This window comes from Myripristis murdjan, chromosome 9 (assembly GCF_902150065.1).
Source record: "Myripristis murdjan chromosome 9, fMyrMur1.1, whole genome shotgun sequence".
NCBI lineage: Eukaryota > Metazoa > Chordata > Actinopteri > Holocentriformes > Holocentridae > Myripristis > Myripristis murdjan.
Window position 1 is genome coordinate 24,630,766 of NC_043988.1, and position 16,093 is coordinate 24,646,858.

At 39.9% G+C, this 16,093-nt stretch overlaps 2 protein-coding genes across 4 annotated transcripts in view; both read right to left on the reverse strand.

Annotated features, from left to right (window-relative positions):
• The window catches only part of commd10 (COMM domain containing 10), a 57,830-nt gene extending 54,745 nt beyond the window's left edge, over positions 1–3,085 (reverse strand). Inside the window, exons 1-4 of one of the 2 annotated variants that reach the window (XM_030061100.1) lie at positions 2,816–3,085; positions 2,423–2,513; positions 1,331–1,441; positions 615–770 (exon numbers count right to left, since the gene is read on the reverse strand). In XM_030061100.1, coding sequence (XP_029916960.1) covers positions 615–770; positions 1,331–1,441; positions 2,423–2,513; positions 2,816–2,844 — 387 coding nt within the window. In that variant the 5' untranslated portion in view covers positions 2,845–3,085. The remainder of the gene's footprint in view (positions 1–614; positions 771–1,330; positions 1,442–2,422; positions 2,514–2,815) is intronic. The other variant, XM_030061099.1, reaches the window with a different exon arrangement.
• A 959-nt stretch (positions 3,086–4,044) lies between these two features.
• On the reverse strand, positions 4,045–16,093 carry ap3s1 (adaptor related protein complex 3 subunit sigma 1). Of its 2 annotated transcripts, XM_030060308.1 has the most exons (7): positions 15,800–16,093; positions 11,741–11,832; positions 10,562–10,673; positions 10,362–10,433; positions 8,874–8,981; positions 7,213–7,254; positions 4,785–4,895 (listed from the first exon to the last, which is right to left on the reverse strand). In XM_030060308.1, the coding sequence occupies exons 1-6, from the start codon at positions 15,866–15,868 to the stop codon at positions 7,219–7,221; spliced, it is 489 nt and encodes a 162-aa protein (XP_029916168.1). In that variant the 5' UTR covers positions 15,869–16,093; the 3' UTR covers positions 4,785–4,895; positions 7,213–7,218. The 2 variants fall into 2 exon arrangements, with proteins under 2 accessions (XP_029916167.1, XP_029916168.1); XM_030060307.1 differs by lacking the exon at positions 7,213–7,254 and having other exon boundaries at positions 4,045–4,895; positions 15,800–16,090.

The window sequence follows — 16,093 nt, forward strand, 5'->3', positions numbered from 1 at the left end:
AATTAATTATGTTTAATTAATTTTATATGATATAGTTATATTTATCTTAGTAATTTCATTTAAACATCCTGATATCTCACTGTGCACAGAGCTTCAGCATCCTGCAGCATCATACTGTGAAGTGATTCTCACCTCCACTGTCTTGTGCAACAGTACCGGGGAGAGAAATATGACTTGATATTATTAAGACAGAACAAAGACACAAAACACCTCTGTGGGTATGACAGCAACAACAAGAACTCTAGCATAATGTGACTCATGTTTACCAAAGTATTTAGTTACATATCTGCATTAAGACCAACTGCTCACCAATTATTTTAAAGGACAATTGGCTGGACTAAACTGTACATTCTATACATTTCATACTCAAAGTCTGAGCGCAAAACTGGCTGGTAAATGATTTTTGAAAATCAAGAGTTCAAATGCCATTCATTCAACCATTCAACTACAGCACCTGGCAAAAAATGATGTTTAATTCCTGAGGAATTTGATCAGCAATACAAACTTTCCTGTTAATGACTCAAAGCTGTCATCTGCATCCTAGTAGCTTTCCATAATGTTTGAGAAATAACTCTAGGTGGAGCAAGGTGGGTCATTGTGCTCATCAGCCTTACCTTCTTCAGAGCAAAGATGCTCTGCTTGAGCCTCTCCACCAGCTCAGGGCCAGCAGTGGCCCAGGTTTGAGTAAACACTTCAGCCTTGTCTGGGTTCAAATGGACCGCCTCTAGCTGCTGTTGGAGAGACGCTGGCTTCACATTATGATACACTGCCTGGAGTAGAGGAGGGGAAAGGAGAAGAGAAAGGAGGAGAGAAGAGGAGAGGAGAGCAGAGGAGAAGGTACACATGAAGGTACAGTGGTCATAGTGGTCAGCCATGTTATCCAGGTGACAATGATGCTAGCAGCACTAACAGCCACTTCTTTGGCAGCAACATTCTGCCCTTAATAAGACTGAACACAGCAGTGACACAGTACTTTCACTCACACACACTCACACTATACAATACAACAGTGGCCCCTGCTGGAGAACCAGGCTCACTATGTGATCCGGATCAACAGGCACCAATGCTCTATTAAACACCCTATCTGATTGTTTATGCTGTTTTTGATGGAAATGTAAAAGCTGTTATATTTTTCTTTCTTTTCCATGTCTAAAGCTTTTGAACTAATTTATATAGAGCCTTTTGGTTTATGAGGGCTATTCCATGAGATCCAGTGGCCTAATGTTGAGTCCTTTTTATGGTTCAGTACTGAGTGTACTGCTACATACATGCCAAAGACTGACAACATCACCACCTAAACCACTCAAATGAATCACTCTCTCACACACACCTGCTCTAAAATGAACGCAGCAGTTTCCAGGACGAGATTGAGAGCCTGTTTGTCCAATGACAGGGCAGCCTGCAGTTTTTGCTCCTCCTCTTCACTGAATGTACGTTCTCCCTATGAAAAAAAAAAAACACATCATTGTCATTTTGGGATTTTTGTAAAAGGTATTTTTTTCAACAATTAATACTTGAAGAATATGTCATGCACTCATGAAAATAAACCATTCAGTGGCTTTGAGGTAGACCAACAATGAATAGTTCCCAAACTAGAAAATATATCAGCGATGGAGTTATGGTATTTTGGCAGGAGCACTAGTAAGAACTAGCAATATAATCAATGAAATTTAACTGTCTGACTCTAACAAGATCAGAAATAGACAACAGCAGTACTAGCCACTTTCATGACAGTGGCAAAGTGGCGGGTTAAAGAACATCTCAAAAATATCAAACATCACAAATAGGCTGCCAGGCTATATGAGAGATCTCAGTGAATCGCCAGGCTATGTAAATGAGGTTATAAAGTGTTTTCTTCAAAAGAGAAAAAAAAAGTGCAGCAAACAGTGCTCAACTCGGTGGACTAAGTCAGTAACAAAGACAAAGAGCAATGCAAAATTCAAAATAAAAGGCTTTTCAAGGTCATTAACAATACTGGGAACAAAACTTTCATTATCTGTCTTTCAATACCAAGTGCCAATCAGATTTACTGCCTTCACTGAACAGTGAGTGAGGGCATGGATTATTTGGTGTCATTATAAAAAATAATTGATATTGGACATTTTACTGACATTTTGCTCAATGCTTTTGGTATCAAGTATTGATCCTGAGTAAAATCTCTGCTGCTGATGCTTCATTTTAGCCAGGTAGCAGCGGATCCATAATAAATGGGACAAGAAGGTACACTAGAGGCAGACATCAAAGTCATTCCTCACTCACTAAACTAAATGAACACACAACTTGGACGGGTATGAATGAGTGGCACCTTATGGTCCTGTGTAACCAGACGGATGTGATCAGCTCATTATGTATGCACAGCTAAGCCTGCTGCAGCTCATGTTGAGGAACCTCTTTGATTTGATGCAGACACATTGCACTGTACCTTCAGATGGAGCTTCTGGATGATGCGGGAGATCAGTCTGGAGAACTTGTTCACGTCAATAGCGTTGATGAAAGTCACCGCCTCTTTTATGCTGTTGTGGATTAAGCATTAGTGTGAACGACACGCTTCAACAGAGTAACACCGCACACATAAAGCAGATTTCACACACCAAGGCTGGGCAAAACGTGGGTCACAACTCACAGAGAAGGAAAACCCGAAGGAGATACAGTTTAATAAGAGCTAAAATAGGCTAAATGTTGATGCAACAAATGACAAAAACGGTTATCTTTTATGGATAACCGTTACTAGCTAGCAAGATGGCCTCAGTGAAAGCTCGTACAAGATTTATGTTTTTATTTAAGACTTAAAAATATACCCTACGCATCAGCCTACCTTTGAGTTTCTTTAATAATAGAGGCCATGTCAGCCTTTGTACTAAACAGATAGACAATTAAGAGACTGAATTAGTCAGAGTAGCATCACAACACTGCTGTCACTTCTCTCTTCCTGTTGTCACAAGACGATGCACGTGACAGTCAAGGCTGCGCAATAATACGCTCATACCCAAGCTCAAAACCCAGACTATATAAAATACAATATAGTGCGCAAAAAAAAGAGTTAAAATGTATATCTGGAAGTGTTTAGACGAAATAATATATGCAATAACTATATAAACCGCTGACTTGAATGTCGCAGAGGATAGCCTGCCGGGGTGTTTGCGCAAAAGCTGCGCATAACGATTCTGTAAATAGGTCTTGTGCATCTGTCACTACGGCGTGGACGAGGGACAAACAGAGCGGGTGGAACTTGAGGGTAACTGTGTCATATATAGAGAGGTTCTCAAACCTTTCATGTCAAGGACTCCAAACTAAGTACACAAGTGCCCAGTGACCCCATTTAAAAGGATTTTGCCACAAGGACTCCTCTGTGGAGATTACTGTTATCAGGTGGGGAAATAAAGGAAAAACTGGTGCAGTAAAACTATGATCAAAAGATGATCACCGTAAGTAATAATCAAAACAGTCCCTTGGTGTTCTAACATCTGGGGAATATCATAAAACTGAAATAATCCTTATACTTCTTTTGCTGCAGACCTCCTGCAACCCTCATAAGGACCCCCGATGGTCCCTGGACCACAGTTTGGGAACCACTGCTTTACAATAGTCTGTTGCTGGATTGTTTCTGTGGAAGGTTAATCAGATATGTTTGACTTTATATTATATTTGATCCTTTGTGTTTTCACACCATGAACAATACAGTTAACACCCACCATGAGCAACAGTGCACTGGATGGCTGACTCAGCAACCCCTGGGGATCTTAAAAAACAATTAAGTATAAACTTTTATACTGGAGTAGGTAGTCCTACACATTCTCTAATGTAGGTACATATTATTCAGCCAGGCTTACTTTCTTTATGAAGTGTTAATAGAAATCCTTGACACTCGGAGCAAATCATAGCACAGTAGGCTACTGTTTGCTTTGGCCCACTGTTCACACTGCTCCTCTAATGTGACATGGATTAATATTAGGCCCAAACCTGCTGTTACATGCACATGAAAAGATCCATGTGTTAAGTTATACAGTAAAATATCATAAACTCACAATGAGAAATGAACACGCATTCAGATTGAACAGTTTATTGTGTTGCAAAAGGAGAGACAAAAAAAATCATGCACAGAAAACTGAAAAGAAAATTATTTGTTAAGACAAGATATATTTAAAATAGTTTTTTGCATACAGATAAGACTAAGGAAAAAATACAATTTCAGCATATATATTATTGTCATCATACAGCATATTTGCAATATAACAATATTTGTCATTTGTATTGAGTTTGCAAACCATCTGTATAGTTTTCCAATACTGTGGCAGACCTGTTCCAATTTGCTATTTGAAATGACTGCATTTACATGCCACCACTGACTGACTGATGGCTCTAGTCTGGCACAGTCAAGCCAGGCTGTCCCAAATCTTCATTGCCTGCCAATCTTTCTCTTCAGACAGGCTAAAGTAAACACAAATAAAGTGAAAACATTTCAATTAAAAACTGATCCAGGTCTGCACTGTAGCAGCTGAATATAAGGGCAGGCCTCCAGAAAGGCAGAGGGAATGTACCACTGCTAAATAAATACTTCACTTTTCTCTCAAACAGAAAAAGCCACATAAAACACATTCATTTCATAACAGGAAAATCAAAGAGATAACGCCAAAGGAGGAGTTTTAATTCACAGAGTACCTTCAAGAGTTATGCTTTTGATAAAACTTGTTTTTTGAGGTTTTGGTAAACAGATTGCATCACGGTAAACACTGGCTGACGTCTGCAGGCTGAGGATCTTGCTGCCACTATTTGAAGGAGGGTAAGTTTGGCACTTTTATGCTGATGTCACCAATGTTGATGTTTCTGGGCATTTCTGGGAGATTCATGTTCTTAACAGCTGAAACGGCACGAGCAGGTGCTCCTGCGATACCAGCCTACACACACACACACACACACACACACACACACACACACAAAACACACACAAAACACACACAAGCAAGGTTGATAAGAGTAACACCAGTAATTAAAAAAATTAATGCTGCACATGACAGAACATCACAGCCCACACAAGACAACATCGGACAGACGTACACACACACACACGACACAGTGCTAAACGTGAGACTGAACAAACAACAGTCAACTACTGACAAAATGCAAAAGCACTGACAGCTACTCAGACAGACAACATGTGCAAATGTACATTCAGATGCCTTTGTAGCTTCATATGCACATGCATTATTTGGTTCTATAATGATTTATATCACAACCAGAGCCAATTATGAATCAACTGTGAGGTCATTCTACGTCATTCATTATTTGTTAAGTAATCAGCAGTATTGGACATTTATCAATGGGAATAGGCAGCATTGCTCGGAAAGTGGACCCACCGGACTCTTGAGGACCGATAAGGGTAAAAATGCAAGGAGAGAATTGGGTAAAGCAGAAAAATGGATTTGGATATGGAAAGGGAATGATGTTTTAGATAGATAGATAGGCATAGAGTGTTTGTGTTGAATTTCAAAAACATTCTTCCCCAAAATGAGCAGTAAGTGTTTCAATTTAGGCCCAAATGCCATAGAAATTACAACGTTAGGGATACCTCTTGTGGGTTGACTTTACTCACTACTACTGGAACTAACACTTACAAAGAAAGACAACATTTAACTATAGTTGTATCATTTGACTGTCTAAATACTCTTTGTTTTGCAGATGCCTATGGTGTTAACTACTAATGACATGGATTGTAAGCCTAGGACTGGGCTAGAACGGGGAGATCTATTCTCAGGGAAAGAGGAGGCAACTCACTCTAACACAATGAATCTCAATGTGAAATTGTGTAAGCAATAAATAATACCACTAACACCCTCTGGGTAATGTGGTTTTCTGTGACAATTAACAAAAAAAAAAAAAAAAAAAAAAAAAAAAAATCTGGAGTCATTCAATGATTTACTTTTTGGCCTAAAATATAAAGAGACATTTGAGAATCACTGAGGTTAGAGATCCCCCAACAGAATCTTTAGCAGACAGACCCAAAAATGACAACTAGTCTAAAGCAGGGAGCTGCATGGCCATTGCCCAGGTTTTCTAGAAGAAAGTGTGAATCACATTCAAATGAATAAGCGCCTCAACATTCTGGTGACACAGAATAGTCCGGAATGTACATTTATCCACTTAAATTATTTTCACAAGGTTCTATCAATGGACCGTTTGTCTTTTGGGCATTCCTCTCAATGCCAAGTATCAAGGAGATTCAGGTTAGGAGGAAAGACAACCGTTGTGTTAGCTGATCCAGCACATGGGCTCAGGATTCAGGTGTCAGACTAAAGATTTTTTTTCTTTAAAAAGCATGTAACCAGGAGAACCTACTGTTTCAAGTCCAGTGCAGTGGGTTTCTGGTCACATGCTGATCATACCAGTTGTGTAACACATGGCCATGCTTTGGTTCCCTATCTAAAGCAATGTCTATAGGCTTTTTCAAAAAAGCGAGCAGGGCACCATCCCGTGTCTGAGAGCCACAGCAGAGCACGAGAGCCCGAGGACTGCAGTCTGGAAGGTTTTGATGCTTGGTTCCAGCACAAGTATTGGTGGTTCAAATGTGGGACCATTTCAGGACAGAGAAATCTTGATGCTGTCAAAGCTATATGCATGTGAATTTAGACATTCTCCATGTATATCTGATATGCCACAGCATTGTTATGCAGCTGCCATTTTCAGTGAGCAGCCAAGCAAAATAAAGGGGCCTCCCACACAAGGAAAAACTTCTAAAATTATGAAAATGTTTGCAAAATGTGTGTTTTCAAGCAGTCAACTGCAGTGCACAAAAGTCCAAAGTGTAACAGGGTGACGGGAAATCCAAAAAAAAAAAAAAAAAAAAAAAAAAAGAAAAGAAAAGAAAAGAAAAAACCAAAGCAACAGAAGGCTGACTAACAATGTGTAGGATGTAACCTTGCAAGGTGTGAGGCTGGCACTTTCATCTTCTGCCAAACTGCTATGAGACGTCTCTGTAGGCAGAACCTTGTGTCACACATGTTGCTTTCAAGTCTTTCATCTCATTGTGCTACACAACACTGAAGCAGTGTCGGCTACGGTGAATTAAGGACAAACGGCTACATTTTTGGGTCTGCCGTGAAAGATTCCTATGTTAGTGAGGTCAGTTTGCTTTTACATGGAGGGCCATATGGAAAGACTCGAGGGGTGTAAACTCCAGTTAAAGTTACAGTACTTGTTTGTAAATTTTGGCAGTACCTGTGTCTACCTGTCCTGCCTGGTAGACTGAAAGATAAAAGTCTGTAAAGAGAGAGAAGAATGGAAAGAACTAGAAAGGGTCAGGAAAAAGAGAGGAATGAGGAATGTTAAAGCAGATCAAAGTAATTACAGTTTATCTCCACAGAAATAGTGATAGGACCAATCATAGACCGCATCTATAAAATAACAAGTGACTGGAAACTTTTCCAACAATTTTAGCAAAAAAAGGTGTTTCAGAAGACACATCGGCTCAAAGAAAAAACAAATGCCACTTAATCAGCCCTTGCCAATTGGGAAGAAAAGCTATATTTAGCATTCTTTGTTCCCCAGGTATTGCCCTATAAATGGACAATGTCATTTGGAATTACCATCACCGTGATGAAAATCAGACACTGCAGTCTAGGGTAGGTCCAAGAGGGAAGAGGCAGAGCAGTTCTGATGATTGTTGAACAGTAAAAGACTGCTTACACAACATCGGTCAAAAAAGGAGATTCTGTTTGGTTAAAAAAAAAAAATCACACAATGCAGCTCAAATTATTCAAAAATTGTATGCTGTTAATTACTGCCCCACGACTCTGCAATTTGTAATTTCTATAAACATTAGAGCACACAACTGATTAGATGCATTCCTTATAGTGTCAGCCAGTTAGAAACCCAATTATTCTCATCATTCGACCTTTCACTTTGTCATCATGTAAACCATATACAGTAAAACAACCATGTAAAAATGTATAAATGCAACTTTAAGACTTCTCTCTCTAGACTACTTATTGCCAAATGAAATTTATCCCTCCAAATAAATGTATTGTATCTTTTTAACAGTGTATGATTTGTTTGTCATCATCAAACTAGGGACATAGCTTAGGACTGCTAATGTGTAATATTAACAGTAAACTCAAAGATAAATACAAAAAATACTGCAGTTAAGTCTTATGGTACCATAGACTGAAATGCACATTATGCAAAATAGAAATGATTTCATGAAATTGTCTCTGGCTGTAACAGTGGTATACAGTCACGGATGAACTTATGCCAACATGTTCCAATAGCTACATGAATAATGTTTATTTACTAGCAGAAGCTGTATGGAAAGCAAAGCCGTGTCCTTGCTTAGAGCAAAAATCTACTGCATGGTCTATATTAAAAAAAAATTGACTTACAGATCTTAGAAAACACACGTGGAAAGCATTTACTCAAACATGAAGGGCTTACTGAGTTCACATTCTCCTCTAGGAATAACAAGCACAGAAAAATGCAACCTACAACCCCCTCTCGAATTCGCCAAATTTGGATGGACAACATATCAAATATAAGATGGTGATTGAGAGTTTTCATGATCAAAGATTCCTGAGATGCATAAGACAATGGTAAAAATTAACCGTAGTAAGGACAAAAGTGATGACTTTGGTATTTTATTCACATCAACGAATACAAGAGAGCATATGTTGAGTCTTGATCTTTGTTGAGAGCAGTGCAGTAGCAAGAGGAAAGGCCAAAGAAGAGCACAAACACTCAAGAGTAGGTAAGGAGCATCCACAAGGGCACTGAAGAGTAGCATGCAGGGTGCAGCATACACACATGCCTGCATACTGTATACAATACCTTGAGGGGTAAGGTACAGTCAGGTCATACGTACAGCGGACGAGCAGGGTCACGCTTACCTCAGACTTCTCCATCTTGTTCTGCGCGTCCACCTGCGTGATGATTTCGTTCATGTTGGTCTCCAGGACCATGCCGCCCATCACCATCTCTGCCAGAATGTTGTGGACCTGCCAATGAAGACGTGATGCATACGCTAACAGAATTCAGCCATTCATTCTTCGTGCAAGCTGACATTATTTTGAAAAACAGAGCACACTGAGGTATGTTGTGACCAGAGCCAGGCTTGAAATTTGAGTTGAAAATACCAAAAAGCCTGCATCAAACATCTGGTAGCATCAGTGTATGCCTCAAGTTTTATTAATTCAACTTGACTTTTTCGCGGCAACCATTTCGAAATGAAATAGCAGGGTGAACACAGGTGTTACATGCACAATAGCAGGGCTCTGGGTCTGTTCCGCCGCGTTCAGATCCTTGTTGGATTCATGGGATGGATTTCTGACTTTGCACAGTCAGAAATGGGAGCCACAAAAAATCCAGTTGCATTCATGTTTGACGCAGAAACACTACTGTCATTAGCTTGCTAAGTTAATGACAAAGCTAGCTTTAGCCAATGGGTTTTTCACTGGTTCACAATAACAACCATAGCAGAAAGCAACCCATTTGGGAAGTGTATATATTATATATGTACGATTATGTTTTAAAATTTAAGCTGTGGCTAACTGAGATAATTTCAGGTCAAACTTATTATCATTCACAGAAAACTGCACACTATTTTGTGCTGCATGTAGAATCTTGATTTGCCTGACTTGAATGTACAATTTAACAGGTTTTCAGGTGCACTTCCTGCCATAAAACTGGGAAAAAACAAAAACAAAAACAAAAACAAAAAAAAAACAATAAATGCAGCACCACGTGAATGGGGCATAAGACCTACATGGAATGGAAGCTTAATTAATGTCATTAGTGGCAGTAAATTTGTGTTTACCCTGCTATTTATTTCAGAATGGCTTCTGCAAAAAGGAAGGTGATTGTTGTTTATTTTTTAGCCTCACGCTGAACAAATGACTCCGCTGGGAAGGAAACTATAATGTTGACCATGAACACATGATTATCATTCAATATCTGAAGCTCCCTATTTTGGCCAAAGGCTATTTACATTTACATTTGCAACAAGTCAGACAGAATGTCAAAAACGTATATGCTTATAGAATATAATTGTTAAGCTGCTTGTGACACTACAAAATATGTATTGCCATTCAGACACAGATTATGACGTCATTCAGCCAAACAGATTATGACTGTGGAAGCAGAACAAACTGTGACGCATCAGAGAGTAAGAAAGTACGCCACAGTGAATTTGTGACACCACAATAAGTCAGATGAAATATGGGATCAGATAGGCAAGACATTATAATGGCTCACAAAGAATGATGCAAACAGTTTGTGATACCTCAAAAGGGAAATTTTCAGATAAAACACTCAGAGTAATAATATGTCACATTACAACACGGTAAATGGAAGGGAATATAAATTTTTTTATTTCTTACCTTGTCTACGTGGAAAATTAAATCAAGTTCACACACATTCTCAAAGCATTTGTCCAGCGTTTCGACAAACACCTGTAAAAAGATGGATTAACTGAATGAAACAGAGTCCCCATTGATTGTAAAACAGAATAAATAAAGACAGGTGCTCCACGTCCCTCGCCAAGCACGGTAATAGATACTGTGATTTCCCAGGCTTTTACCTGGATTAAGTCTAAAATTCCTAGTTCACTCTCTGAGGAGTCCACACAAAACACAAAGTACAGTGTGGCGTAGTGTCTGTAGATCAGCTTGTTGTCTGATCCTCCGATCAACCTAAAACACAGGAAACAGAACAGAAGTAAGTATTAAGTATTACAGCAAAAACCATTCATGAGTATTCAAACACATTACATGCAACAAAAATATGTCATTTTTTTCTACAACACAATTACTGTCCACATTTACACAAATAAATCCATTGTTCTGGGGCATTTTCTGCTTTGAAGATACATCCTGAAAGAGTTATAACTCACACAATGCTGCACTTTAACCTGGACAAGACATAATTACCATGTGGTAAACTAAAGACAAGGACAACAAACAAACATACAATGAAAAACAAGTGGATGTTTTCAGTCCTGAGTCAACAAGTGTAAAGATAGGACACAAGATACACTAACAGGGGCAGCAAGCCCAGCAGAAATAACATCGGGCTATTAAAGGGTCAGAAAAGACCTCATTGGCCTCAGCCTTATCACATATTTTCCTTTGCAGAGGGCTCTTTCCCACAGAGGTGGTGCACACTCTCTCTCACATGAACACACACACACACACACACACAAGCACATGCAAACAGGCAGCTTGAGAAACAGGAACAGTGAGTGACCAAATGCACTGAACATCAGCTATGGTGAATAGTGATTTTTGTAATTGTTTTATATACAGGCCACTTGTGATACTTTAGAACTGTTCAAATTCTCAGCTGGACACTGCAATAGAATATAATGTCTGCAATCACTATGAATTATAAAATATTTTATAAGAAAGTGTGCATTTCCACATTTCCACTTGATGTGACAATTTCCTGAAAAAGTGGTGAGAGAGAGAGACAGACAGAGAGAGAGAGAGAGAGAGAGAGACCTGAGACCTCACTTATGAATGATAAATGATAAGTGATAACTTCATGAATGATGAATGAATATCAAACAATCCCTGTAACGATCGTCATTCAGAAAGTCCTCTAAGCTTTCCTTGAATAGCGTGAACTTATTTCCTGTGATGTTACATCAGAGAATAATGACTCTCCTGGATGAGGCAAGACACACTGATCTACAAATAGGGAGAGCCTTTTGCTTATTCGGCAGCAGGTCGAGCAAATGCACACAGACCTCAACACTTACATTCCACCTTCAAGGAAATTACAGACGTTCTCATCTCTTTTTGAGACCAAGTGAAAGGTTTCCCTGATGATCTGTTGCTCTGTGTCTTCACTCTGAGGGATGAATAAGAGAACAAAGACTGTTAAAAGAAAGACAAGAAGGCAAAATAATATGCACTTCATTGCATTCAGTGAGACATTTTATCACTATTAGCAAAGAGGAGGCCGGGCAAGGAAACTGTTGGATTCGCTTACCTTTTTTCCCCCTTATCTCTATAAGAAATAGGGCACACAAGCCTTTCAGTGTGTAAAGGAAAAGCATTATTTGGCTTCACACCGTCTCCCTTGTCACACTTAAAGAAAATGCCCAATGGCTGCATAGTCAATGATTCTACTGTGCAAACTGAACTGGGGCAGGTTTTTCTGATTGTTTTTCTGATTGATGAGATTGTGTTTAAAACCTCCAATATTCTAGGCTTGCTGGCAAACAATCACTAAAAGGGTGCACTCAAACCTCAAGATTTCTCAAAATGATAAGGAGCCATATTCCCACGGCACTCTTAAAAGCCAGAGCTCAGTATTATAAAATCTCTAACTATCATACTACTGCTCTAGGATCGCTTGTTGGGACACATAAAACATTTTTTGGCATACGGCACATGTGTCAAACGCATGGCCCGCAGGCCAGATTGGGCTCTTTGGCACAATTATATCCGTGAGATGATTTTTGATTTTCTATTGAGCATGCACTGCAACGCCACACGCTATCAACACCACAAAACCCCTGTGTGGCCCTCCCCCCTCCTCCTCGCGACGAGCTCATCAGCAGTGCAGCGGATCGCTTGCATCAAGACAGGTATTAGTTGGCAAGCTCACTAGCAAGCCAGCCAAAAGCAAAGTCAAAACAAAAAGTGGCAAACAGGTGTTCAAGACATGTGGGAGGTGGAGTGCCTGTTTGTTGCAATAAGGACAAACCTGTCTGTCTCACATGTGGAGCTGATGTGGCTGTAATGACACAGTATAACCTTAGGAGTCATTACAGGACAGTTTGCAGTGACTGTAGATTTCTCTTCAGCAAAATATCAGTTAGCTCGTTATTTCTGATTCCATGTGATGAAACTATTAGTTATTTGAAAGAATTCAGGGTAGGCTTGCAGATACAGTATGTGAGAAATAAAGGAAAGATGCAGTGGACTCTTCATGTCATTTTCCACTCTCATCAGTTGGGTTTTAGATATTCTTGTTTTTTTTTTATAAACCTTTGTCCTGTATATGAATCAATATTTTTACAAAGGACATATTTTAATTAAAAGAATGACCACTTTGGGTCTAAAGCATTTGATAAATATCGGTGCTGTTTGGCCCTTGAATTGGTTATGATTTTTTAATATCTTTTAGTGATTGAGCTTGACAATCCTGGCTAAGGGAATCATGGGTTAACATGTTTTAGGGTGAAATGCATAGAAAACATCCGAGAGAAAGCATCTGAAAAAACAAGATTTGGGATTTTCAATTTAATCTTATCAAACTGAGCAGAACAATCAAAAGCAACATGTGGTTGTAAGTTGTAAAGTTTGTATTCATCTATACTTATCCAACATGGAGTATTTTAATGAATCTGTTAATGCTCAGGGTCCATACTAGGTCAGTGGGTACAAAGAAAAAGGATGCTGTCAAGTGTGCAGCTGCATAAAGAGCTAGATCAGTCAAGTGACCTCCCCCATGGAACCAGCTGAGTAAAAAAAGCCAGCGTTTGCGGATGCTGTAACACAAAAACACAACAGTTAGACCCTAAATATCTGGCAATACGGTGCCACTTCTTAGCCATCAAATTGGGATTCAAAGTGCTTCTCTCCTGGGAAGTCCCAGGGGAAGAAACATTAAAATATAGTGTTTTGATTATCTGTGCCAGAATTTGTAGGAAATCACAATATTCAAAAGAAAGAAGTTTAAAAAAACAGTTTAAACATGTAATTCCCTTGACTGATGGAGTCCCCCTGTGGGCCAATCAGTAAAAAATATGTCACTTTGTTTTGACAATGTATTCTTCCCTTAAACTTTGGCTCAGTCACATCTGCAGTGGCGCCGCTCTGCCCGGTTTTATTTTGAAGGACATTACGAAAACAGTTTGCTGGACAATTTTTATCCAAAGCACCTTTTAGTTCTGCAAGTGCACTTATTTTTAGCATGGGTGCTCCCAAAGGGAAATGGACTTGTAACACTGACAATGATACACAATTAGCAACATCACACCACATAAGAGAATAGATAATACAAGGACAGAGAGACTGACTAAAAAAATACAACTCGTTTTTCACAATACACTAACATGTTTGTGAGATTTTCACTTTTTCCTCAGTGTCGGTGTTGTCTGCCCTTCTCCATTGTGCTATGAGTTTAATAAAACACAGCAGTCCACACACTACCATATGAATGCATGGTATGTGTGACAGAACAAATTGTTCAAGCCACATTCTGATTCCAGAGCCTGAAACTCCGGCTCGTCCCATAGTAATTTAGGCTTCGCTATCGCAGGACAAACCCCACAGCTGTTCCTTTCTCCAAGCTTTTTATTTATGTCGACTCAGCAGATCATCAATTAAGGGTGTGTGTGTGTGTGTGTGTGTGTGTGTGTATATGTGTGTCAGTGTGTATTACTGAGTATGTTGCTCATTCTCCTTGTCCACATGTGACCCTTATTATTTACAGATGCTTTCGCTACAGTCTGAGGCACCAGGCCGGTTCTAATTGATAGGCCACCTTCTCCAGCTCTGAAACTCAATTCTCCCTCTCCCTTAACGCTCCCACACACGCACACACACGCACACACACACACACACACACAGATATGTTCCACTGACTCCTCTTATTTCCAAAGCTCCTAACACATACTCTCACCTGTAAACACCAAACACCTGTGGAGACCCTACCCCCATCCAAGACTAACCCCAACTCCAACACAATAAAAATGTTCTCAAAATGGGCAGCCTGTGTGGAATATTATACCGTGCAACCTGTAACTCAACACCTCAGGTATGAATGCAAAGCCTGCAGATGGTGCCTGGACGGCCTGCTTATAATCCAATCAAATTCCACGTAGCCTCCTGAAATGAAAATACATCCGTGTCCATTTCAATAAATAGCATGTGGACACAAAGAACACGACGCTGCACTGTATTATTCCTCATTGTGTTTCTAGATGTAGAGAATGGGTTATTTGGGACAAGAACTGACTGAGTCACCTCGTTATTGCAGCACAAATGTTAATATGGGAGCCGGGCTCCTTGAGATATAAATCCAATTACTAAAACAAGCCAACACAGCTTGCCCAGGACAGGACATTACATAAGCGCTCATTTGCAACATTAACTCGTTCACTCTTTTTCCACGTCAGGTGAGGCCCAAGTCTAAATTACTGGCAAAATGGTTAATTCTAGGAGAAGTGGTGGGAGCGAGGGCTCGAGCACGAGTCAATCACAAGGGCGTGATTAAGTCATGTGACGTAAACATTGTGAACTCGCTACAATGTATCCGTAATGACAGCTCACTTTAACAGCGGTCTGCGAGTGAAAAAAAAAAACGCCGGGTTGGGGGGGGGAAACCTCGTATGGTCTCGACGGGAAGTATCAGTGGCTGGTGTAGCTTCGCCTCGCACATGATCAATTATTCATAGTTAAACGGACAGCACGGTTCAGACTGACATCTTACACTGCAGGATCAATGATACTCGCAAACACAACACCGCATCACTGAGGCGGTAAAGTCGGTCCACCCAGCCTCCCATCCAGCCCTCCGCGTCCTATGTGCAATAATGTGAGAATTTAGTATGTTCTCTATCGATACTGCATGCTCACTGGGAGAGGTTATCCACCCGGTTATTGCATAATAAACATGAAGCAAAGTAGCTTAACAATCACCACTGTGAAATACCAGAGATTTATTTTTTAGCCTATAATAATTTTACGTTGTGCTGTAAATCATTAATAGCTCGTATCGAGAATAACTGGAATTTGATCAACTCAAAACAACCCTACACGGACACAAAAAAATATATAAAATAAATTATAAACATGTTACTTACATAGTGCTCGTAGAATTTAGAAAGCCTCGGTTTCCCGTGGTTGTTGAATATTAGAATGGCTTTTATCATGGTTGTGGCTGAATGGAGGCGGGGGAACACAAAGGGATCAGTCTAGGAAAGACTGTTGTCTGTCAACCCACGTGAACCCAGATCTAACTGGGATTCAGCGCTAAATCCCGGCTCGGTTTGAGGTTAATACGGGCTAGCTTGAAGCTACACGCTACTACTCCATCGTATCCTTGCGGAAATACTCCACGTCAAACCAGCAGCACGTCTACCTCCCCCTACAGCAGC

What these genes read in the sequence shown, in the direction of transcription:
- ap3s1 (XM_030060307.1), bottom strand. Translation starts at nt 15,868, where the DNA reads ATGATAAAAGCCATTCTAATATTCAACAACCACGGGAAACCGAGGCTT. An exon ending in CTAAATTCTACGAGCACTAT is followed by an intron (nt 11,833 to 15,799) that starts GTAAGTAACATG and finishes TTCATCCCTCAG; the next exon opens with AGTGAAGACACAGAGCAACA. An exon ending in ACAAGATGGAGAAGTCTGAG is followed by an intron (nt 4,896 to 8,873) that starts GTAAGCGTGACC and finishes GTGTGTGTGTAG; the next exon opens with GCTGGTATCGCAGGAGCACC.